Source organism: Neoarius graeffei, chromosome 25 (genome assembly GCF_027579695.1).
Source record: "Neoarius graeffei isolate fNeoGra1 chromosome 25, fNeoGra1.pri, whole genome shotgun sequence".
NCBI classification, from domain to species: Eukaryota; Metazoa; Chordata; class Actinopteri; order Siluriformes; family Ariidae; genus Neoarius; species Neoarius graeffei.
The window spans coordinates 17,479,771-17,504,267 of record NC_083593.1 but is presented as its reverse complement, the minus strand read 5'-3'; the positions used below and the strand labels follow the sequence as shown (position 1 = coordinate 17,504,267).

Genomic DNA, 24,497 nt, shown 5'->3' with positions numbered 1-24,497 from the left:
TTTCGCGGTGCGGTTTCCATCAAATCCTGCGCTCTGATTGGCTGGCGAGTGGGTCCGTATCCTACGATACGGACCCCGGTTACGGACCTCTGGCGACTCGCTCGTTCAGAGCAGCAACAACAAACATAGCAATTTTTGTCAACATTTATCTTTTTTATAAGATTTATTTATAAGATTTTTATCCAAAATCTTATAAATTTTTGCCAGCATTTCTCAGCATAATAGCATTAATTTTACATCATGGATAGTGATAACGACAGCCTTCACAGCGAAAGCGAGTTTTACTACCCTGAGGAAGACAAAATAAAACATTTCAGGAGAAAGCTAAAAACCTGTAACTGTTGCTAACGCCGAGCAAAAACATGGCTGAATCCTGAATGACTGCTATTTGTATAAATATGGGACTACATAGGCGGCAAAATGTAGTTTTTTTTTTTTTTTTTTTTTTTTTTCTTGCCATGGAAGTGCACTTGTATACCGAGGCGGAAGCCATTTGCATTCCAGCCGTGAATGAGGATTCAAAATGGCTGCTCGGCTCGGTTTTCCCTTTCGGGCGCTCTCGTTTTCTGTTAGAATTTGGTAAAGAAAAAAATAAATATATTATTTACCAGCTTAAGGTTGGTCCGTATGGTGAGATACCGTGACCTCGGCCCAGAGGGCCTTGGTCAGTACTTTTAAGACCTCGGTCACGGGGTGTGTATGTATATGTGTGTGTGTGTGTGTATGATATATATATATATATATATATATATATATATATATATATATATATATATATAATATGAAACTTGATATTTGTGCTTATGACTTGAGTCACTGGCTTGTTTTCAAAATGTTTGTTTTTGTAGGGTTGTGGGCTGCATGCCTCATCGATGCTGCATGGTATGGTCTTTAAAAAGGAAACTGAAGGAGACATCACGTCAGTTAAAGATGCAAATATAGTTGTTTTCTCTTGTCCATTCGACTGCATGGTGACTGAGACCAAGGTGAGTGTATTGTCTAAAATATCGTATATAAGATGATATATTTTTGTATATGTAGGTTTCATTGTGTTAGACGTTTTGCTAAAGATTTAAACTTTGTTTCTAATATGTAATATATTAAGTTAATGTACATTGTATAATTTGTTTCATGTTTATTAAAAAAAAGTGCGTAGTATTCATTTAAAACTAGGGGTGTAATGCTCCATTGTGGTCAGTTTGATTCACGATACTGGCTTCTTGATTTGATTCTCAGAATATTTTGAGCAAAATTTGAATGGAAAAAAAAAGTTTGTGGCTAACATGACTCTGCTTTTATTACAGAATTATACACAGTGCATGTTTGTACTAAACAAAAATTCTACAAACAGAAATTTAAAAATGTAAAACAGGTTAATCATATCTTAAATTATAAATTCTCCCAAAAAATGTAATTGAATAAACAGTGTCTGACCTGGGGACTTTGAAAATGATCAACTAAAACATTAGCTCCACAGAAGAAATGGCGCTCCAAAGTCGGCTGAAATGCCCAGTTTCCTTGGCCTTTGATATTATTTGAAAGCTACTGAAGTGCTCGTTGCCTCGCCCGGGATGGAGTCCACAAGGGGGCGAGGTATCGTTTTTGGTCTCATCTTATCTCATTATCTCTAGCCGCTTTATCCTGTTCTACAGGGTCGCAGGCAAGCTGGAGCCTATCCCAGCTGACTACGGGCGAAAGGCGGGGTACACCCTGGACAAGTCGCCAGGTCATCACAGGGCTGACACATAGACACAGACAACCATTCACACTCACATTCACACCTACGGTCAATTTAGAGTCACCAGTTAACCTAACCTGCATGTCTTTGGACTGTGGGGGAAACCGGAGCACCCGGAGGAAACCCACGGGGAGAACATGCAAACTCCACACAGAAAGGCCCTCGCCGGCCACGGGGCTCGAACCCGGACCTTCTTGCTGTGAGGCGACAGCGCTAACCACTACACCACCATGCCGCCCAAAATATATATAAAATGTATATAAAGTGTTTTTTTTTTTTTTTAATATAACATTATTACGGGAAAACGATTGGACCAATCTTCATGAAACTTTCAGGATGAATGGGCGTTGGTGTCACTGATGCCCTCCACAAGGAGGGTAAGCCACAAAAGGTCATTGCTGAAAAGGGTGGCTGGAAAAGGTGCACAAGTAACAGGGATGGCCGCAGTCTTGAGAGGATTGTCAAGAAAAGTTGATTCAAGAACTTGGGAGAGCTTCACAAGGAGTGGACTGAGGCTGGTGTCAGTGTATCAAGACCCATCATAAACAGACATCTTCAAGAAAGGGGATACAACTTTCGCATTCCTAATATCAAGCTACTCCTGAGCCAGAGACAATGTCAGAAGTGTCTTATCTGGGCTAAGGAGAGAAAGAAATGGACTGTTGCTCAGTGGTCCAAAGTCCTCTTTTCAGATGAAAGTACATTTTGCATTTAATTTGGAAATCACGGTTCTAGAGTCTGGAGGAAGAGTGGAGAGGCAGAGAATCCAAGGTGTTTGAAGCCCAGTGTGAAGTTTCCACAGTCTGTGATGATTTGGGGTGCCATGTCATCTGCTGGTGTTGGTCCACTGTATTTTATCAAGTCCAAAGTCAACACAGCCATCTACCAGGAGATTTTAGAGCACTTCATGCTTCTATCTGCTGACGAGCTTTTTGGAGATGCTGATTTCCTTTTCCAGCAGGACTTAGCACCTACCCACAGTGCCAAAACTACTACCAAATGGTTTGCTGACCATGATATTACTGTGTTTGATTGGCCAGCCAACTTGCCTGACCTGAACCCCATAGAGAATCTATGGGGTATTGTCAAGAGGAAGATGAGAAACACCCGACCCAAAAATACAGATACGCTGAAGGCCACTATCAAAGCAACCTGGGCTTCAATAACACCTCAGCAGTGCCACAGACTGATCACCTCCATGCCACACCGCATTGATACAGTAATTCATGGTAAAGGAGCCCCAACCAAGTATTGAGTGTATAAATAAATATACTTTTCAGAAGTTGGACATTTCTGTATTGTAAATCCTTTTTTTGATTGATCTTAGGGAATATTCTAATAATTTGAGATACTGGATTTCTGATTTTCATGAGCTATAATCCATAATCATGAAAATTAAAACAAAAAAGGCTTTAAATATTTCACTTTACATGTATTGAATATAGAATATATGAAAGTTTACCTTTTTGAATTAAATTATGAAAAAACAAAGGAACTTTTTCATGGTATTCTAATTTTTTGAGATGCACTAGTATAGTCAGGTCGCCATTTTTAGCGCTGTCCGAATGTATAGTGAGCATTATTAGGAAAAGTAGTGCTGCGGCAAAGAAGTTGTTTTATCATTTAATCAGTGAGCTCTCTATGTAGTAATTCTGTATATAGGGCATAGTGAACGAGTGAGTGATTAAGGACGTAGCGTTTGTAACCAGTCAGCACTTATCCTAATCAAGTTCAATCACCCGTTCTATTTCTCGATAAACTTCGGAACCAATCAGAACTAGAAACGAAATAAGAGAAACCTTGTTAACTTCGTAGTATCGGAAGATAATCAGCAGATTAAAAAGAGAAATGAAATTCACCTCGTGGTTCGCCAAGGCTACCGATTCGATATCAAGTAAGTAGTGTTTATTTTAAGAGAATTTACCGTTTGATTATCACAGCTTGGCAGGTATTTAGTCTTTACATTACACCTGGGAAAGAAAATGTTCTCATTCGTATTAGTGACCTTGAAAGGACAGAGACCACACTTGTGAGATTGAATCCGTTGTTGTAACACTAAAATAAGTGCTACCGGGCGAGGTTTGTTTTGCCTGGCAACACTTGTTTTTAACGGTTATCAAGTGGATGGGTTACTGTATAATGCGTGTCGAGCGTTGCAGTCCAGACTATTGGGCTGTTGGATGCTTAACAGGTGCAGATGATCTCAGAGGCTTTCCATGAATGAATGTGATCACCTGACCAGCATGTTCTCTCGCCATCCATCCATCCAAAATGAGGCCACTGGTGTTCAAACCGTGCAACTGCACTGATCTTGACATGGAGATGCATTATGATGCATCACTATACCGCTATTTAAAGCTTGTTTGAAAATAGTGGAAAACATTTAGTTAAAAAAAAATAAATCCGTATTTATTATGGCAGGCAAACTTATTTCTGTCTGTGGGAGTTTCTTTAATATATTGTGTGTGTGTGTGTGTGTGTGTGTGTATGTGTGTATATATATATATATATATATATATATATATATATATATATATATATACACTTTTATGTCTCAAGATGCAAGTTTTTGTGAATAGTTGTATTGTAAAAGCATAATCTGATGTAGTAGGACGTCTGATATTAGTTTTTAAATAACTTGCCTATAGAGTTTGGTAAAGAAGCTGCATCACCTTGTTGGCGTGTGTGTGTGTTCTTCAGGGCACAGTGCTGATAAAGAATGCTGAGGAGCTGATGAACTTCAGCAAAGGCGAGGAGAACCTGATGGAGGCCCAGGTGAAGGCGATTGCCAATGCTGGAGTTAATGTGGTCGTAACTGGGGGCAAAGTGGCAGACATCGCATTACACTATGCCAACAAGTATCAGCTTATGGTTGTCCGGTGAGAGCCTTTAATAGACTAATAGACTCACTCGTCTTCTCCTTTAAGCTTCATGCAGAGCTTCCTGCCATCGATGTATGTGTAATCTGACGACGTACTTTTTTGTGTGTTTTTTTTCATGAAGGCTCAATTCCAAATGGGACCTTAGAAGGTTATGCAAAACTGTTGGTGCTGTAGCATTGCCTACAATGGTAAGGTTTATTTTCGTTGGCACTAGGACCTTGGATTTCACCTTGGATTTTTGTGACCGCTACGTTTTGTGTGTTGCCAGACTGTTCCTACTCCAGAGGAAATGGGACACTGTAACAGCGTTTACCTGACTGAGGTTGGAGACACCCAGGTTGTTGTGTTCAAACATGGTGAGCTCATTTACAGTAGTACAACTTTGCCATCAGGCATCGACCCATTTTAGTGTTTATTACTGCTTCTTGTGTCTGTGATCTTCGTGCGATTCGATTTTCAACATTTTTATGGCAACGGCCTCATAGAGGCGAAGCAAGGCAGTAGCCACTGTGCCATCGTGTTGTAAGATCGAGTGTAACAATAGCGCACTGCACATGCGCGTAAGCGTTGCAATCACCAGAACGGCGACTCGTGATCTCGCGATACGAACAGTTGACCTCGCGTTATCAAAAGTACATAAGAACGAATGGCGAAGCCACGAGTGTTCACAGCGAAAGCGAGTTTTACTACCCTGAGGAAGACGAAATAAAAACTTTTCAGGAGAAAGCTAAAAACCTGTAACTGTTGCTAACGCCGAGCAAAAACATGCCTGAATCCTGAATGACTCAATTTTGTATACAGTGGTGTTTGAAAGTTTGTGAACCCTTAAGAATTTTCTATATTTCTGCATAAATATGACCTAAAACATCAGATTTTCACACAAGTCCTAAAAGTAGATAAAGAGAACCCAGTTAAACAAATGAGACAAAAATATTATACTTGCTCATTTATTTATTGAGCAAAATGATCCAATATTACATATCTGTGAGTGGCAAAAGTATGTGAACCTCTAGGATGAGCAGTTAATTTGAAGGTGAAATTAGAGTCAGGTGTTTTCAGTCAATGGAATGACAATCAGGTGTGAGTGGGCACGCTGTTTTATTTAAAGAACAGGGATCTATCAAAGTCTGATCTTCACAACACATGTTTGTGGAAGTGTATCATGGCACGAACAAAGGAGATTTCTGAGGACCTCAGAAAAAGCATTGTTGATGCTTATCAGGCTGGAAAAGGTTACAAAACCATCTCTAAAGAGTTTGGACTCCACCAATCCACAGTCAGACAGATTGTGTACAAATGGAGGAAATTCAAGACCATTGTTACCCTCCCCAAAAGTGGTCAACCAGCAAAGATCACTCCAAGAGCAAGGCATGTAATAGTCGGTGAGGTCACAAAGGACCCCAGGGTAACTTCTAAGCAACTGAAGGCCTCTCTCACATTGGCTAATGTTAATGTTCATGAGTCCACCATCAGGAGAACACTGAACAACAATGGTGTGCATGGCAGGGTTGCAAGGAGAAAGCCACTGCTCTCCAAAAGAACATTGCTGCTCATCTGCAGTTTGCTAAAAATCACGTGGACAAACCAGAAGGGTATTGGGAAAAATGTTTTTTTTTTTTTGCACGGATGAGACCAAAATAGAACTTTTTGGTTTAAATAAGAAGCGTTATGTTTGGAGAAAGGAAAACACTGCATTCCAGCATAAGACCCTTATCCCATCTGTGAAACATGGTGGTGGTAGTATCATGGTTTGGGCCTGTTTTGCTGCATCTGGGCCAGAACGGCTTGCCATCATTGATGGAACAATGAATTCTGAATAATACCAGCGAATTCTAAAGGAAAATGTCAGGACATCTGTCCATGAACTGAATCTCAAGAGAAGGTGGGTCATGCAGCAAGACAACGACCCTAAGCACACAAGTCATTCTACCAAAGAATGGTTAAAGAAGAATTAAGTTAACATTTTGGAATGGCCAAGTCAAAGTCCTGACCTGAATCCAATGGAAATGTTGTGGAAGGACCTGAAGCGAGTAGTTCATGTGAGGAAACCCACCAACATCCCAGAGTTGAAGCTGTTCTATACGGAGGAATGGGCTAAAATTCCTCCAGGCTGGTGTGCAGGACTGATCAACAGTTACCGGAAACGTTTAGTTGCAGTTATTGCTGCACAAGGGGGTCACACCAGATACTGAAAGCAAAGGTTCACATACTTTTGCCACTCGCAGATATGTAATATTGGATCATTTTCCTCAATAAATAAATGACCAAGTATAATATTTTGGTCTCATTTGTTGAACTGGGTTCTCTTTATCTACTTTTAGGACTTGTGTGGAAATCTGATGTTTTAGGTCATTTATGCAGAAATATAGAAAATTCTAAAGGGTTCACAAACTTTCAAGCACCACTGTAAATAGGGGACTACGTAGGTGGCAAAATGTAGTTCCCCCCCCCCCCCCCCCCCCCCGACATGGAAGTGCACTTGTATACCGAGGAGGAAGCCATTTGCATTACAGCCGTGAATGAGGATTCAAAATGGCGGCTCGGCTCGGTTTTCCTTTTCGGGCGCTCTCGTTTTCTGTTAGAATTTGGTAAAGAAAAAAATAAATATATGATTTACCAGCTTAAGGTCGGTCCGTATGGTGAAATACCGTGACCTCGGCCTTAAATACTGACCTCGGCCCAGAGGGCCTCACTCAGTGCTTTCAAGACCTCGGTCACGGTGTTTCACGATACGGACCTCCCAGCTGGTAAATAACATATATGTGATATTTACTGTATGGACATGGGATCAAAACCAACTTTATAAGGAGTAGCCACATGGACCCATGGGGTATCTATTTTTGTGTAAGTACCTGATAGAGTAGCTCTCACTGCGACAAACTATTAAAGGAGAACTGAAGTCATTTTTAAACTTGCTTTATTTCTTAACGTGTTATTCAATTAAGTTTTCAGTTTCATTAACCTTATACCGTGACTCGTATTGGTATATTATATTACTCTTAGCCTTTTCAGCTTTTAGCCATGTTGAATGTAGTTTGTGTGGTCCATGGCTGGCGTCGCTTATCCGCGCGATCTTCACGAGACTTGTGCAAGACTTCAAACGTGAAGTGTTGGCGCCACCATTTTGAAAACTGTTTACACAGTGGCCAGATCACCATATCATTCCAATTTAGATTAATTTTGAGATTTGCCATCTTCATCAGTGATGGAGATTATTCCATACGACTTCGAACCAATGTGGCATAGAGAAGAGTTAGAAAGACGACAGGATAAGGACTAGTCTGTCACGCTGGTATTTACATCATTACTGTCACGCAATTAAAACGTGCCAGATCAGGCGGCTGGTGGGTTTTCAAAATAATAAATACACGTATTTTTTTGATGAAATACATATTATACTGAGCGCATTTCCCACATAATCCTCGCTAAGGTTTCAGACAGCACTACAAAATGGCGTCCCTACTATATAGTGAGTAGGGAGCGATTTCAGACATGGAAAACTTCTGGCTTGATTACGTCAGCGTTCGAAGGAGAGTGCGCTCGTCTTTTGACAGTGTTGGCAGATGTTGTTCACTTTGATTTCCGCTGTAGGTTTGACTTCTGTCCTACGATGTCTCGAATAGCTCTCGACGAATCTCGTTTATGGCCATTGCTTTGACATGTGGACTGATATATTAGAGAGCATATTTCAAACACTCATAACTTGCTATAGCAGTGACCAAATAGCTGTCAGAAATGCGTTCTACACTACCGTTCAAAAGTTTGGGGTCACCCAGACAATTTTGTGTTTTCCATGAAAAGTCATGCTTTTATTTCCCACCATAAGTTGTAAAATGAATAGAAAATATAGTCAAGACATTTTTCTGCCCATTTTGAGCATTTAATCGACCCCACAAATGTGATGCTCCAGAAACTCAATCTGCTCAAAGGAAGGTCAGTTTTATAGCTTCTCTAAAGAGCTCAACTGTTTTCAGCTGTGCTAACATGATTGTACAAGGGTTTTCTAATCATCCATTAGCCTTCTGAGGCAATGAGCAAACACATTGTACCATTAGAACACTGGAGTGATAGTTGTTGGAAATGGGCCTCTATACACCTATGGAGATATTGCACCAAAAACCAGATATTTGCAGCTAGAATAGTCATTTACCACATTAGCAATGTATAGAGTGTATTTCTGATTAGTTTAAAGTGATCTTCATTGAAAAGAACAGTGCTTTTCTTTCAAAAATAAGGACATTTCAAAGTGACCCCAAACTTTTGAACAGTAGTGTATATTTAATAAAATGAGAGAATTTTGATCATAAAAAAATTTGCTTTCAGTTCCCCTTTAAATAGTACATTAATCATGTGTCTTTTTGGGGCAGTTCTGCTTCCAGATGACTTATGAATGGGGACGGGAGAGGGGGTTGAAATTTTCACAGTATGACGACCTAATTTAAAAAAAAAAATCCAGTTTCATGGTATCGCCCACCAGTTGCATCATGGGGTGATGTAATGCCCTCGAGGAAAGTGCTATCTGTCCCCTTTTGCTTCGGTGATCCCACGATTGGCTAGTGTTGTGGTGAATGATGGATGAGGGGAAAGTATGCCATACCTCCCTGAGTGCATGGCCCTTTTTTTACAGATGTGCCATCAGCAGGATTTGAACTCGCAATCTCCGGATGATAAGGCAAACGCTCTTCTGTTGTGACACTCATTTTACTGTTGTAATTAGTATTTTGAAAGCCAGTATTGAGGTAACCACCATGACACCATAACAGCCCTTCTCGTTAAGTATATCGAGCAAGAAATATGTTATTTACCAGCTGGGAGGTCCGTATCGTGAAATACCGTGACCGAGGTCTTGAAAGTACTGAGTGAGGCCCTCTGGGCTGAGGTCAGTATTTAAGGCCGAGGTCACGGTATTTCACCATACGGACCGACCTTAAGCTGGTAAATAATATATTTATTTTTTTCTTTACCAAATTCTAACAGAAAACGAGAGCGCCTGAAAGGGAAAACCGAGCCGAGCCGCCATTTTGAATCCTCATTCACGGCTGTAATGCAAATGGCTTCTTCCTCAGTATACAAGTGCACTTCCATGGCAGGAAAAAACTACATTTTGCCGCCTATGTAGTCCCCTATTTATACAAATAGGAGTCATTCAGGATTCAGCCATGTTTTTGCTCGGCGTTGGCAAATTACAGGTTTTTGCTTTCTCCTGAAATGTTTTATTTCATTTCTTCTTCCTCAGGGTAGTAAAACTCGCTTTCGCTGTGAACACTGTCGTTATCGCTATCCATGCTGTAAAATTTAATGCTATTCTCCTGAGAAATGCTGGCAAAAATTTACAAGATTTTTGATAATCTTATAAATAAATCTTATTAAAAAAAAAAGAGACATGTTGACAAAAAATGCTACTTTGTGTGTTGTGAACGAGTGAGTCGCCAGAGGTCCGTAACCGGGGTCCGTACTGTAGGATACGGACCCGCTCGCCAGCCAGTCAGAGTGCAGGATTTGGACTGCGAAAAAAATAATGTATGATATTTACTGCATTTGTCTTGAATAACAGAGAAAGAAGAGGGAGCCATTTCTACCTTGGTGATTCGAGGCTCCACAGACAACCTGATGGATGACATTGAACGAGCCATTGATGATGGAGTAAACACATTCAAGGTCCTTGTCAGGGTAAGTTTATTTAGATAGCTTAATGAATGTATTTTGTCATTTTACGAGTAAAAGTCAACTTAAACTTCAGAACAGAATTAAACACCTTGCAGTTGTTACTTTTGTGTATTCAACTGTTTTATTTGGTTTTAGGACAAGCGGCTGTGTCCTGGTGCCGGAGCTACTGAAATCGAACTGGCTAAACAGATAATGTCCTATGGAGAGGTGAGGGGGGAAAAAAATCGCTGCCGAAAAGCATAAAAACTGAAATGTACTTCTCTTTCACCATGTGTATGAGCATGAATATTCTCAGACATTTTAAAAAAATTCTGGGACATGCTCAGACACGAGAAATTCAAGAATATATTTCTTGACTATATTTTTAAGCAAACTGAAAAGGATTTGTCCTCAGCATTAGAAGTTTAGAAAGAAGCGGTGTGGGCAATTATTATTTATTATTATTATATTTATTTTTTAAGTAGCTGTCATAGTGTTGTGTAATGTATCAAATTAGTGTGAAGATCTGAACTGAAAACTTGTTTAATTTTGTAAATATGTCTTAAAAAAAAAAACAAGCAAAGTTACGAACATTTAAAAATCCAGTGTTTTCTAAAAATTTCCATTTCTGTCCGTCGCCCCGGTCACAAACCACCAATCATTTTCCATTCGTGAGGGGGACAAAAAAAAAAACCTCAATCAGAAATGAATAGACCCAAAAGCCAAAAATAAAGAGATTTCGAATGTTGAGTATCAGGGTAAGAATTACAGAAAAAGGCTTCTTCTTGTACATCGCAATTCTGCACCTGGAAGGCTTAAAAGTAATCCGTCAATGAAATCGGTCCGTCCTTTGTGTTTAAACATAAAAGCCAGAATTGAGCAGGTATGTTCACTTTAAACTGTGGACACCAAGCATGACTAATGACGGTGGTGCTCGAATGCGCTGTGTATCAGAGGGCCAACTTTTGTTAATTCTCTTCACAACAGTATTACTGATATTTCTACACCACCTCATTTTTTCTCCATGAAAAAATATTAGGAAAATCGTTGATTTTTAGGAAGGATACACAATTTTCCCTCAGTGATCCGATCTTTCGCGGGCACCAGACAGCAAAGTGTTCAGCCGGTTTTATTAGAAAAATCAAGTCAACATGAGAGATTCGACCACGAGGTGGGAATCATGAGTTTCAAGCTGATTGAAGCGATGAAGATCTGTCAGTGCGTTTACATGCACATCCAAATCGAGCTGCTGTCGGTAATCGAGCAAAGGGTCCCAGCAGGGGTGCTAGAGAAATCCAATCCTACATGCACACAAGGAAATCAAGCTATTGTGTGAGGTACATTGTGCACCTGAGCCACAGGTGGCGCTACACGCCCCATTGTGTTGGTACACTTCCGGTTGTCGTCATGAAGAGCTATTCAAGAGTGTAAACAAAGTTATCGCCATTTTCTCTTCTTCGTTCGTTCGTTCTCCTTGTTCCTCCTGACCTCTTCTGCTGCTCGCTACTACTACTGTTGTCATGCTGACCGAGGCTGTTGTGTTTCCCGCTTGTGGTCTCATCACTCGTCACTTCCGGAAGGGGCAGTGCTGAAGTAAGTAGCTCGACTACGTAGCTCGATAGGGTTTACATGCACTAATGCCCCTTTTCCACCAAAGCAGTTCCAGGGCTGGTTCGGGGCCAGTGCTTAGTTTGGAACCGGGTTTTCTGTTTCCACTGACAAAGAACTGGCTCTGGGGCCAGAAAAACCGGTTCCAGGCTAGCACCAACTCTCTGCTGGGCCAGAGGGAAGAACCGCTTATGTCAGCGGGGGGGCGGAGTTGTTAATACCAACAACAATAACAAGACTGCGAAAGATCGCCATTTTTAAGCGACGAGAAGCAGCAGCTGTACAAACGCAAAGTCATCCATTATTATTATTGTTGCTGCTGCTGCTTCTTCCGTGTTTTTTGCTTTGATATTCACACCAAGGTTTATGCAAACGTAGCGCCGTAACTTCCGTATACAGCGACGTAACTGACGTATACAGCGACATAATGACGTGGCTCCGCTTAGCCCCGCGAGCTATGGAAAAGCAAACTGGTTCTCAGCTGGCTCACAAGTTGAACAAGTTATGAACCAGCACCAGCACTGGCCCCGAACCAGCCCTGGAACTGATTTGGTGGAAAAGGGGTACAAGTAGCTCGGCTACAATCGCATAATCTAGATCGCGTAGCTCGATTACGAGAAATCCAGTTCGGTTCGATTTCAGCCGAGCTAAGGTGTTTCCATGGCATTTAGAACTTCGATTTCAGTCGAGCTACGGCAGGAATTCGATTTTCTCTATGTGCATGTAAACGCACTGACTGAAAAACCCAAGATGGCGGCGCCCGTGAATTTGGTGTATGGTTACACGGTGTTTAAAAAAAAAAAAAAAAAGCTTAAAGTAAAAGCTCATCACAACACCACACAAAATTAACAGTGTGTTCTGTGAATGTTATTTATTCTTGAATCGGCACTAGTTTTATGTAGATTAAACACTTGTTTTTTAAATGTCTTTAAAGGAACAGTCCACCGTACTTCCATAATGAAATATGCTCTTATCTGAATTGAGACGAGCTGCTCCGTACCTCTCCGAGCTTTGCGCGACCTCCCAGTCAGTCAGACGCAGTCAGACGCGCCGTCACTCCTGTTAGCAATGTAGCTAGGCTCAGTATAGCCAATGGTATTTTTTGGGGCTGTAGTTAGATGTGACCAAACTCTTCCGCGTTTTTCCTGTTTACATAGGTTTATATGACCAGTGACATGAAACAAGTTCAGTTACACAAATTGAAACGTAGCGATTTTCTATGCTATGGAAAGTCCGCACTATAATGACAGGCGTACTAACACCTTCTGCGCGCTTCGGCAGCGCATTGATATCTGAGCTCCATATCAATGCGCTGCCGAAGCACACAGAAGGTGTTAGTACGCCTGTCATTATAGTGCGGACTTTCCATAGCATAGAAAATCGCTACGTTTCAATTTGTGTAACTGAACTTGTTTCATATCACTGGTCATATAAACCTATGTAAACAGGAAAAACGCGGAAGAGTTTGGTCGCATCTAACTACAGCCCCAAAAAATACCATTGGCCATGCTGAGCCTAGCTACATTGCTAACAGGAGTGACAGCGCGTCTGACTGCGTCTGACTGACTGGGAGGTCGCGCAAAGCTCGGAGAGGTACGGAGCAGCTCGTCTCAATTCAGATAAGAGCATATTTCATTATGGAAGCACGGTGGACTGTTCCTTTAAAGGCCAAACGAAAGCATGCTGGTCTCTCATACAAACGTATGGGAGGTTCATCAGTGCAGCAGTGCGCTGTCGAGCCTACTTTAGGACAAAACAGCAAACAAAAACACTAATTTACTAGATCGGTGTCTCACCTCATCCAGCATGCAAAGGCTGTGGCTTCCTAGTTCTTTTTGTATAAATCAAGCTTTAAATCCATTAATATAAATAAAGTTGAAATATAGTTGTGTGGGTTTTTGTTTTTTTTTTTTCTCCTTCTCCCTTTCTAAAAACATTGGTCTTATTTTTGCCAGTCTTGCCCAGGTCTGGAGCAGTACTCCATTAAGAAATTTGCTGAGGCTTTTGAGGCTGTGCCACGTGCTTTGGCAGAAAACTCAGGCGTGAAGGGCAACGAGCTGATCTCCAAACTGTATGCTGTTCACCACGAGGGCAACAAAAACATGGGCTTTGATATTGAGGTGAGGGTGCAATCAGAAACCTGGAAAAAATAGTGGGTTTTTTTTTTTTCCTTCTTGAATTTTTGTTTCTTGCTGGTTAAACTGGTTATTCTTTCTTTGGTAGGGCGAAGGGCCTGCAGTGAAGGACATGCTTGAGGCGGGCATTTTTGATCCCTACCTGGTCAAACACTGGGGCATCAAATTGGCCACAAATGCTGCCATCACTGTCCTCCGGGTTGATCAGGTCAGCTGCTACCTCATACCGATTAGTCACCAACAGTATTTATCTGAAAATAATAATAATAATAATAATTTTGCCAGTATATTTGTCAATCTGCACAGAATGATGCGTGAATGGGAAAGAATTCGTTTTTGGATCTGATAAGTGCCACCTTTTATACATGCAAAAATCTGCTAGATTCATTATACCCTACATTTTTCATTTCATTTATTCAGCTGATGATTGCAGAACTCTGTTTGCATTCAGCTATGACGACATCTAAGTAGCTTCGAACATCCTAGGAAATGGAAAATGTGGAAAACTAGGCAGTTTTTCAGGATACGTACTATTATTTCTAAGCCTGCGAAAGTGTCAACGGATTATTAACAAGATGTACCATGTTAGATCATAATGGCAAAGCCAGCTGGGGGTCCCAGAGCTCCCAAACAGCAAGGCCACTGGGACAAAGACGAATGGGATGAAGAGCCTGACAAATTTGACACCCGTCATTGATCAGAAACCCCAGAAATGGGACAGGTGCCCGCTTCCTTTACGTGTGTGTGTGTGCTTTAACCACTCAAGTGTGGGAGTGCTGGATGGGATTGCATGAATACGCTTACTGTTTTGACTGCACCCTCTTTCTACTTAGAATGCCACTATTTGAAGCAGCACAGATGTGACCCAGTCATTATGAAATGTATCATATTGGATTAAAATTTTGTTAATGACGTAGCATTTGATTTAGTTGGTCTGACGTTTTAACTGAGATCCGTTTTATTTAGCTTTTAACGTAAACCCTCACTTAGGAAATGCCTCTCAAGACTTTAACTACTTTTGAATGGGAAAAGTTATTGGCGGTATAATCATTGATGCTAATTTAAACTCATTCAACATGTTAACTTTTCGGACACTTGGATGGCACCGTACTAACAGCTGTCACAATATGTACCAAAGAGTTGGAATTGAACGTGATGTACCATACAGGAAGGACTGCATGTTGCATGAACTGGGGGAAAAAAACCACCCCACCCCCAAATGTTGTTGGCAGACTCGGACTAACTGTTGTAAAGGACTCCACCTTTTTTATTTTTATTTATTAATTTTTATCCCCTGTTGGTGTGATAAGCTTCCATGTCTGTTTGTACGTACAGATCATCATGGCCAAACCAGCAGGAGGACCCAGAGCTCCGCAGGAGAGGAAGGACTGGGACGAAGACGAATGAGCCCACATGTCCTGCTTCGCTACTTAAACATTGTGACTGTTTATTTAATACCAACACTTGTTTTGTTTTGTATTTTTTTTCCTCCCCTTTTAAAATTAGCTTTTGTTCAATTATGTAAACAGAAAAGAATGGCTCTGTAGTTTTTGTGGTCCCAATAAATGGCACTTGAGCTGTTATTTTGTTTTTAGCGTTCATTTGTTTACTTGTCTTTTAAAGTAAAGAGCTTTTTCTTTAAAGGTCCTTTCTCTAAAGACCTATTTACTAAGTACTGGACATTTTCAGTGAAGAACAATGATGTAATTGAGGTCTCTGCCAACACTGAGTGAAAGCCAGCATTAGCATTCCAAACTTAACTCTAGCATTTCAGTTGGTTTTTGTGAAATGAAGCGTTCATTTATTGGAACACTATCCTGGCTGAATATTATGTCCTACATTTGTAGTCTGAGCTGTCTATTTCGCACGTAATAGTATTAAAAAATAAAACGAGTTTAAATTATGACTGAACTCTGTCAATGGATACAGGGTCCGTGTCCATTGCGGTGGACGTCATGTGTTTTTCTAGATTTTATGCTTTGCTGCACATGATGCCAGTTGAGACCTCTTTTTCATCAAAATGGATGTTTAACAACCAACCAGTCAAACAAAACTTAGCCCCCTGCATTGCATCTGGAAGGGGGGAAGCCCAGCACACTGAAATCAGGCATGGCAGTACTCCAGCCAAAATCCCCCGCTGGTCGTTGCGATGTCCATCCCAGGAAGGGTGCTCACCTTCTGAAATCAACTCCTCTCACAATTTTTGGAGGAATTTCACAAAACTTGGCAGGATTCTTTGTTATATGTTGGTAATGCACATTTATAATTTTCTTAAATTGGGTCACATTTTACCAGAGTTACAGCCTTTGATTAACAAAATTATAATCTGACAATTTCATGAGTGTTTTCTCCTTCTGAAATCAACTCCTCTCACAATTTTTAAACGAATTTCATGAAACTTGGCAAAAGGCAGTGTTATATGTCAGTAGTACGCATATTATTTTATTCAATTCGGTCGCATTTTACCAGAGTTACGGCCCTTGATTAACAACCTTGTACTTTGACAATTTCCTGAAGGTGTGCTCGCCTTCTGACATCAACTCCTCACAATTTTTGGATGAATTTCTCAAAGCTTGGCAAAAGGCCTTGTTATATGACAGTAATAGGCATATTGAGATTTAATTTCGTTTGTGAAAGTTTTCCCAGCATTTTGGCCTTTGATTTAAATAACTTTGTTGTTTGACAATTTCATGAGGGTGTACGTTCTTCTGAAATCAACTCCTCTCACAATTTGTGGAGGAATTTCACCAAACTTGGTAGAAGGCTTTGTTATATGACCGTTATACGCATATTGAAATTTCGTTTCATTTGGGAAAATTTTTACTAGAGTTCTGCCCTTGATTATTAACAAACTTGTACTTTGGCAATTTCATCAAGGTGTGCTTACTTTCTGAAATCAACTTCCCTCACAATTTTTATCCCCCGCTGGCTGAAAGACCCGAAGGGGGATTATGTCGTGGCGACGTCCGTCCATCTGTCCTGAGAAGGGTACTCGCCTTCTAAAATCAACTCCTCTCACAATTTTTAGAGGAATTTCACGAAACTTGACAGGATTCTTTGTTACATGTCGGTAATAGACATATTGCAATTGCGTTCAATTCAGTTGCATTTTACCAGAGTTATGGCATAGCGGGGGATGTTGTGCTCTCAGAACACTCATCTTAATTCGTTCTAAATTTTTGTTTAGCGATGGACTGTGAAATAAGTTCAACTGCAATAACACCTTTCTGTACAGGATTTTTCTAAATCTTACTGTCAAGCTTAGTGGACAGTGGGTCTTTATGGTATAGTTCATGCTAGTTTTTTAGTGCTGTTGTTAAAATGTTTAGTAATAAGTGTACTCTGATAAATACTCCATAAACTATAGCGTATAGTAAGATGAAAAATATTTACTTTGCAAAGTACACATCTGTCTATATATGCTAGGTCAGGCGGCACGGTGGTGTAGTGGTTAGCACTGTCGCCTCATAGCAAGAAGGTCCTGGGTTTGAGCCCAGTGGCTGGCGCGGGCCTTTCTGTGTGGAGTTTGCATGTTCTCCCTGTGTCTGCGTGGGTTTGCTCCGGTTTCCCCCACAGGCCAAAGACATGCAGGTTAGGTTAATTGGTGGCTCTAAATTGACCGCGAGTGTGAATGGTTGTTTGTCTCTGTGTCAGCCCTGCGATGATTTGGCGACTTGTCCAGGGTGTACCCCGCCTCTCGCCCATAGTCAGCTGGGATAGGCTCCAGCTTGGATAAGTGGCTACAGATAATGGATGGATGGATAATAAAATTGGAAGTCTGTGATTCGAATTCAGTAGCTTTCGGTCCACTAAACAAAAATAACTGGGTGTCAGGGAAAATTCTTTTTATGACCTACACTTGAAAAATCTGAAAGGCAGTCTAGCTTTAAGGCTAATCTACTGCAATGGAAAAAAAAAACCCAACAAAATAAAAGCACAATAATAACTTCAAGTCAACTTTATTATCAATAATGCCATATGTGCAGGACATACAGAGAACTGAAATTGCGTTTCCCTCTTCTCCGTGGTGCAAACAGTAATAAACATGAAATGTAAAATATAGGTAAAAGAGAGAAACTAAAAAAAAAAAAGGTATATTTACACACACAAGCTAAAGCTATCTAAGAAAAGACAGTGGCAATCCAGAAAGTATAAATATGGCAAATGTGGCAGTGTGAACAGAATTAACGGTATAAATTTAAATGTGATGAATGACAGTATAAACAGAATGAACAATGTAAATGGGAACAGCAGTCTGACAGTATAGTAGGGCAATATAGCACGATATAAACAGAATTATCAGTATAAATATAAATAAATATGGCAGTATGAGCAGAATTTACAGTGTAAATATAAATATGGCAAATGACAGTATAAACAGTATAGCAGTGAAGTCTATCAAAGATAAAAGATGTATAAAATGTAAACAGTTTTTATATAGTGCAGTTAACTTTAAAAAACCCACAATAATATATAAAATAATTAAAATTATATTTGATTTTTTTCCCCCCTTGAACAGTGTTTTCGAGTGTATTTCAGACAGGAAATCATTCATTCATTCATTCATTCATATATATATATATGAGCCATTCCACCGAATCGGTGCCATTTCCGTCCCTAGAAAATTATATGTATAAATGCACATAAAAATGTACTTTAAAATACATTTCCTTATTATACAGAATGTCCTGCACATTGATCTGATTTCATTTTTAAGATATAGAATTGTAAGGATTAATAAAAACTACCTAAAACACTGAAAAATGGTATGTTACCTGTCCCCGCGCTCTAATTTTATACTTTAACTATGAAATATTATGATTAAAATCCTTCAGAAACAGTATTTATGCTATCCATGGTTTAAATATATTTTTTTCATAAGAAATCCACAATATCTTAGTTAAAATACACATTTTAGTCGTGTCCCTGGGTTTTCACTCAGTCCTGTTACCCAAACATATTACCCCATCTGACAAATTTGGAACATTCCATAAATCACATGCTCAACAGGAAGTTACATCAGTTGTGTCTTCTGAAGGCCATGGGAAGACCAAAAGTTAGTTCTCTCATTTACTTTTCTGTATATTTGATGATTTTCTTAAACTTTGACTGATGAGGTCAATGTCAACATACTGTCCTGTGACTTAAATTATTTCTTAGATGATATTTGTTTATTTTAAAAATACAGATTTTTGGTAAATCACTAGAATGTGCCAAGTGTGGTCATGCTATTAGCAATGACGCCATGTGGTTTAATTCCATGTATTAGCTAATCCTAGGCTAAAAACTCAGTCCTGTTACTTTCAGAGTTTTGGTAACAGGACTGAAAAAAATGCAGCCATCTTTGACTTCCAAACCTTGTAACGTAGCCTGAGGTTGACCAATACACATTTTGAATAATTAAATATGTGTGTTATTATAATCAGTGTTGAAAAGATATAACAAATTAAGTTTAATTTGGGAGTGGTACAACAAGCAAATGGCACCCATTCTGTGGAATGTCCCATATATATACTGTGTGTGTGTATATATATATATATATATATATATATATATATATATATATACACACTATATTGCCAAAAGTATTTGCTCACCCATCCAAATTATCGGAATCAGGTGTTCCAATCACTTCCATGGCCACAGGTGTATAAAATCAAGCACCTAGGCATGCAGACTGTTTTTACAAACATTTGTGAAAGAATGGGTCGCTCTCAGGAGCTCAGTGAATTCCAGCATGGAACTGTGATAAGATGCCACCTGTGCAACAAATCCAGTCGTGAAATTTCCTCGCTCCTAAATATTCCACAGTCAACTGTATTATAAGAAAATGGAAGTGTTTGGGAACGACAGCAACTCAGCCACGAAGTGGTAGGCCACGTAAACTGACGGAGCGGGGTCAGCGGATGCTGATGCGCATAATGCGAAGAGGTCGCCAACTTTTTGCAGAGTCAATCACTACAGACCTCCAAACTTCATGTGGCCTTCAGATTAGCTCAATAACAGTGCGCAGAGAGCTTCATGAAATGGGTTTCCATGGTCGAGCAGCTGCATCCAAGCCATACATCACCAAGTGCAATGCAAAGCGTCGGATGCAGTGGTGTAAAGCACGCCGCCACTGGACTCTAGAGCAGTGGAGACGCGTTCTCTGGAGTGACGAATCGCGCTTCTCCATCTGGCAATCTGATGGATGAGTCTGGGTTTGGCGGTTGCCAGGAGAACGGTACTTGTTTGACTGCATTGTGCCAAGTGTAAAGTTTGGTGGAGGGGGGATTATGGTGTGGAGTTGTTTTTCAGGAGCTGGGCTTGGCCCCTTAGTTCCAGTGAAAGGAACTCTGAATGCTTCAGCATACCAAGACATTTTGGACAATTCCACGCTCCCAACTTTCTGGGAACAGTTTGGAGCTGGCCCCTTCCAACATGGCTATGCACAAAGCAAGGTCCATAAAGACATGGGTGACAGAGTCTGGTGTGGATGAACTTGACTGGCCTGCACAGAGTTCTGACCTCAACTCGATAGAACACCTTTGGGATGAATTAGAGCGGAGACTGAGAGCCAGGCCTTCTCGTCCAGCATCAGTATGTGACCTCACAAATGTGCTTCTGGAAGAATGGTCAAAAATTTCCATAAACACACTCCTAAACCTTGTGGACAGCCTTCCCAGAAGAGCTGAAGCTGTTCTAGCTGCAAAGGGTGGACCGACGTCATATTGAACCCTATGGATTAGGAATGGGATGTCACTTAAGCTCATATGTGAGTCAAGGCAGGTGAGCGAATACTTTTGGCAGTATAGTGTATATGAACATCCATCCATCACTAGAACATACACTACCGTTCAAAAGTTTGGGGTCACCCAGACAATTTTGTGTTTTCCATGAAAAGTCACATTTTTATTTACCACCATAAGTTGTAAAAGTAATAGAAAATATAGTCAAGACATTTTTCTGGCCATTCTGAGCATTTAATCGACCCCACAAATGTGATGCTCCAGAAACTCAATCTGCTCAAAGGAAGGTCAGTTTTATAGCTTCTCTAAAGAGCTAAACTGTTTTCAGCTGTGCTAACATGATTGTACAAGGGTTTTCTAATCATCCATTAGCCTTCTGAGACAATGAGCAAACACACTGTACCATTAGAACACTGGAGTGATAGTTGCTGGAAATGGGCATGGGCGGATCTACCGGGGTGGCATAGGGTTCACATTCACACTCACATTCACACCTACGGTCAATTTAGAGTCACCAGTTAACCTAACCTGCATGTCTTTGGACTGTGGGGGAAACCAGAGCACCCGGAGGAAACCCACGCGGACACGGGGAGAACATGCAAACTCCACACAGAAAGGCCCTCGCCGGCCCCGGGGCTCGAACCCAGGACCTTCTTGCTGTGAGGCGACAGCGCTAACCACTACACCACCGTGCCGCCCCTTGATAAATTTGTGAAGCGTTTTGCTGAGCAACATGGAAATCGCCGCATTCAGCTGTTGTAGGCATGACAAGTTCATGTTATGCTCACTGGTGAGCCTTTACAAAGCGTGAGGAAATAAAACTATAAAATGTGACACTGGTGTAAATGGTTTAAATCATGCTGAACTTGAAGCAGTGTCGTTATTGTTGTTGTTTTTTAGTGTCTGTTCTTTTGCATATACAGTATAAAACTGTCCAGAAACGGTATAGACCTCATCTGAGAATGTGTGTTCTTCGTGAACAATAAAAGCATGAGATTAAGTTTGTCTGTATGAGTTTGTAAATGGCAGCCCGCATGGGTGCCGCCAGGGGGGGAAAGGTTAGAACAATTCTAGGGGCCCAGCACTGCCATGGGGCCCTTTAAGGGGCTGATAATATGCTTTTAATGATTTTAATAAGACTTTTGAAATAACAACAATGCAATATTCCATCTGGTAAAATGAGCTAATTGAACAAGGTTGTCTATTTCTTGAGTTCTTCAACATATTGTCATTTAACCCTCCCCCTTTTGCGAAACGGTATGGTTCAGTTCTGGTAGAAGCGCGATGCGTTAAATCTGTGTGCTGATCAGTGCAACGCTACTTGCTGCTGTGTCGCGTTGCAGCAGCCAGCCAGCCAGCAGTGGAGTGCGTACAGTCTCATCTCATTCATCTCATTATCTCTAGCCGCTTTATCCTGTTCTACAGGGTCGCAGGTAAGCTGGAGCCTATCCCAGCTGACTACGGGCGAAAGGCGGGGTACACCCTGGACAAGTCGCCAGGTCATCACAGGGCTGACACATAGACACAGACAACCATTCACACTCACATTCACACCTACGCTCAATTTAGAGCCACCAATTATCCTAACCTGCATGTCTTTGGACTGTGGGGGAAACCGGAGCACCCGGAGGAAACCCACGTGGACACGGGGAGAACATGCAAACTCCACACAGAAAGGCCCTTGTCAGCCATGGGGCTCGAACCCAGACCTTCTTACTGTGAGGCGACAGCGCTAACCACTACACCACCGTGCCGCCCCTGCGTACAGTCTATGATCGCTAAATATGAAGAGTGGCTGTCAAAAACATAAAGAAAGGCAGCTGAAAGCTGAGAGGGACCGGAGAGGCAGGCAACTGGTCACTCAGTTTTTCCCAAAGAAAGGTAGCTATCGCTCACGTGTGTTCAAAATATTAGCGAATGGTAAATGAACAGTATGAACGTGGTTGGATTAGCCTATCAAGAGAACACTTTTACAGTTTGTACAGTGACATTTTTTCCATTTTAATAACTGAACTGACTTGTGTGATAAATAAGATGAAATATTACGTTATGCTGGTGCTAATAACTAGTGCTAATAACCAGTTTCATAACTAATGGGGTGCCCTAAATATGCACAGATTCAGCCTCAGGGGGACCTCCACCCTACCAAACCACTGAACCCCCCTTTGGAGAAGGAGGTAAGCAGCAATACAACCCATAAATGCTTTAGGATTGAAGTTTTTAATGAGCGAGCGCCATATACAGTTTGCTAGATTTCCATAGGTATTTTGATGCTGGGTAGAAAACTTTTTCTATGATTTATTAGCAGTCACATCACACATTTCACTACCAATTGTCCTCGCACAAGAAGGCATGTGGCAAAATCTTGAATTTTCATTTGTGATTGTAAATGCACCAGAATTAGTCACTGACCAGTTTTCATCTAGTCCCTGGTAGGTTAATACATAAAATGTAATAACATAGTCACAAACTCAAGGTCCATGGGCTATCAAAAGTCAAATAATGACAATAGTGCAATTGTGACGAGGGTGGGCAAAGTTGGGGGGCCCAAAGTTTCTGGCGGTGCCCCTGGCAGCCCGTGCCCTTTTGTAGTGTCATCTCATCTCATCTCATCTCTCATTATCTCTAGCCGCTTTATCCTTCTACAGGGTCGCAGGCAAGCTGGAGCCTATCCCAGCTGACTATGGGCAAAAGGCAGGGTACACCCTGGACAAGTCGCCAGGTCATCACAGGGCTGACATATAGACACAGACAACCATTCACACTCAATTTAGAGTCACCAGTTAACCTAACCTGCATGTCTTTGGACTGTGGGGGAAACCAGAGCACCCGGAGGAAACCCACGCGGACAACATGCAAACTCCACACAGAAAGGCCCTCGCCGGCCACGGGGCTCGAACCCAGGACCTTCTTGCTGTGAGGCGACAGCGCTAACCACTACACCACCGTGCTGCCCCCTTTTGTAGTGTGTACATACTATTTGTCATCAAACTGTGATTAAATTCAGTATATATACGTCTGTAATACGTTGCCACCCCTCAAAAATTCCTGCCCCCCTCTTGCCACCCCATAAATATTTTTCTACCAAAAACCAGACATTTAGTAGAATTTAGCTAGAATAGTCATTTACCACATTAGCAATGTATAGAGTGGATTTCTGATGAGTTTAAAGTGATCTTCATTGAAAAGAACAGTGCTTTTCTTTCAAAAATAAGGACATTTCAAAGTGACCCTAAACTTTTGAACGGTAGTGTAATACAGGAGTGAAAGGGTTAAGGCACGAGAGCGCGCTCTGACGGGCACATGCGTGCGCGCCCCCGCGCTCTCCAGTAAACATGGCCGCTCTCAGCAAATCCATACCGCACAATTGCTATGAGATCGGGCATACATGGAGCCCCTCCTGTACAACTTCAGCTCTGCAAGTCACGGCCGGGGCTCTGGAGGTCTCTCTCAAAATATATGCACCATTATATCTAGTAAGTATATTGTGTGTGTTGACGCGAATCTTACAGCGAGCGAGTTTGATAGCTAATGTTAACATGTTAGCTCGCATTAAAGAGCAGCGTTATTAGCGGAGCTCCGCACTGGAGAGAACACGGGAATGAATCGACCTGATTTTCGAAGGCTTTTGCCATCGTATGTACGTAACATACGTAACCTGTACGTACGTGCGTGCGTGCTTACGTAAGTACGTACAGGTGACGTACATGTAGGAACCTGATGGTCAGTGCAAGGTGACGGCTCTGACACTACGTTCAGA

The 24,497-nt window shown here is 41.2% G+C and overlaps 2 protein-coding genes across 3 annotated transcripts in view; both read left to right on the top strand.

Moving 5' to 3' along the window:
* Positions 1-15,592, top strand: part of cct8 (chaperonin containing TCP1, subunit 8 (theta)) — a 42,320-nt gene extending 26,728 nt beyond the window's left edge. The window contains exons 7-16 of one of the 2 annotated variants that reach the window (XM_060908236.1): positions 849-986; positions 4,439-4,617; positions 4,742-4,808; positions 4,889-4,976; positions 10,175-10,290; positions 10,423-10,494; positions 13,830-13,994; positions 14,098-14,217; positions 14,599-14,730; positions 15,345-15,466. In XM_060908236.1, the coding sequence (XP_060764219.1) occupies positions 849-986; positions 4,439-4,617; positions 4,742-4,808; positions 4,889-4,976; positions 10,175-10,290; positions 10,423-10,494; positions 13,830-13,994; positions 14,098-14,217; positions 14,599-14,706 (1,053 nt within the window). In that variant the 3' untranslated portion in view covers positions 14,707-14,730; positions 15,345-15,466. Of the gene's footprint in view, positions 1-848; positions 987-4,438; positions 4,618-4,741; positions 4,809-4,888; positions 4,977-10,174; positions 10,291-10,422; positions 10,495-13,829; positions 13,995-14,097; positions 14,218-14,598; positions 14,731-15,344 lie in introns of both variants that reach the window. The other variant, XM_060908237.1, reaches the window with a different exon arrangement.
* Positions 15,593-24,055: 8,463 nt separating this feature from the next.
* tmem135 (transmembrane protein 135) overlaps positions 24,056-24,497 on the top strand; it is a 65,939-nt gene continuing 65,497 nt past the window's right edge. The window contains exon 1 of the mRNA XM_060909218.1: positions 24,056-24,213. Coding sequence (XP_060765201.1) covers positions 24,073-24,213 — 141 coding nt within the window. The 5' untranslated portion in view covers positions 24,056-24,072. The remainder of the gene's footprint in view (positions 24,214-24,497) is intronic.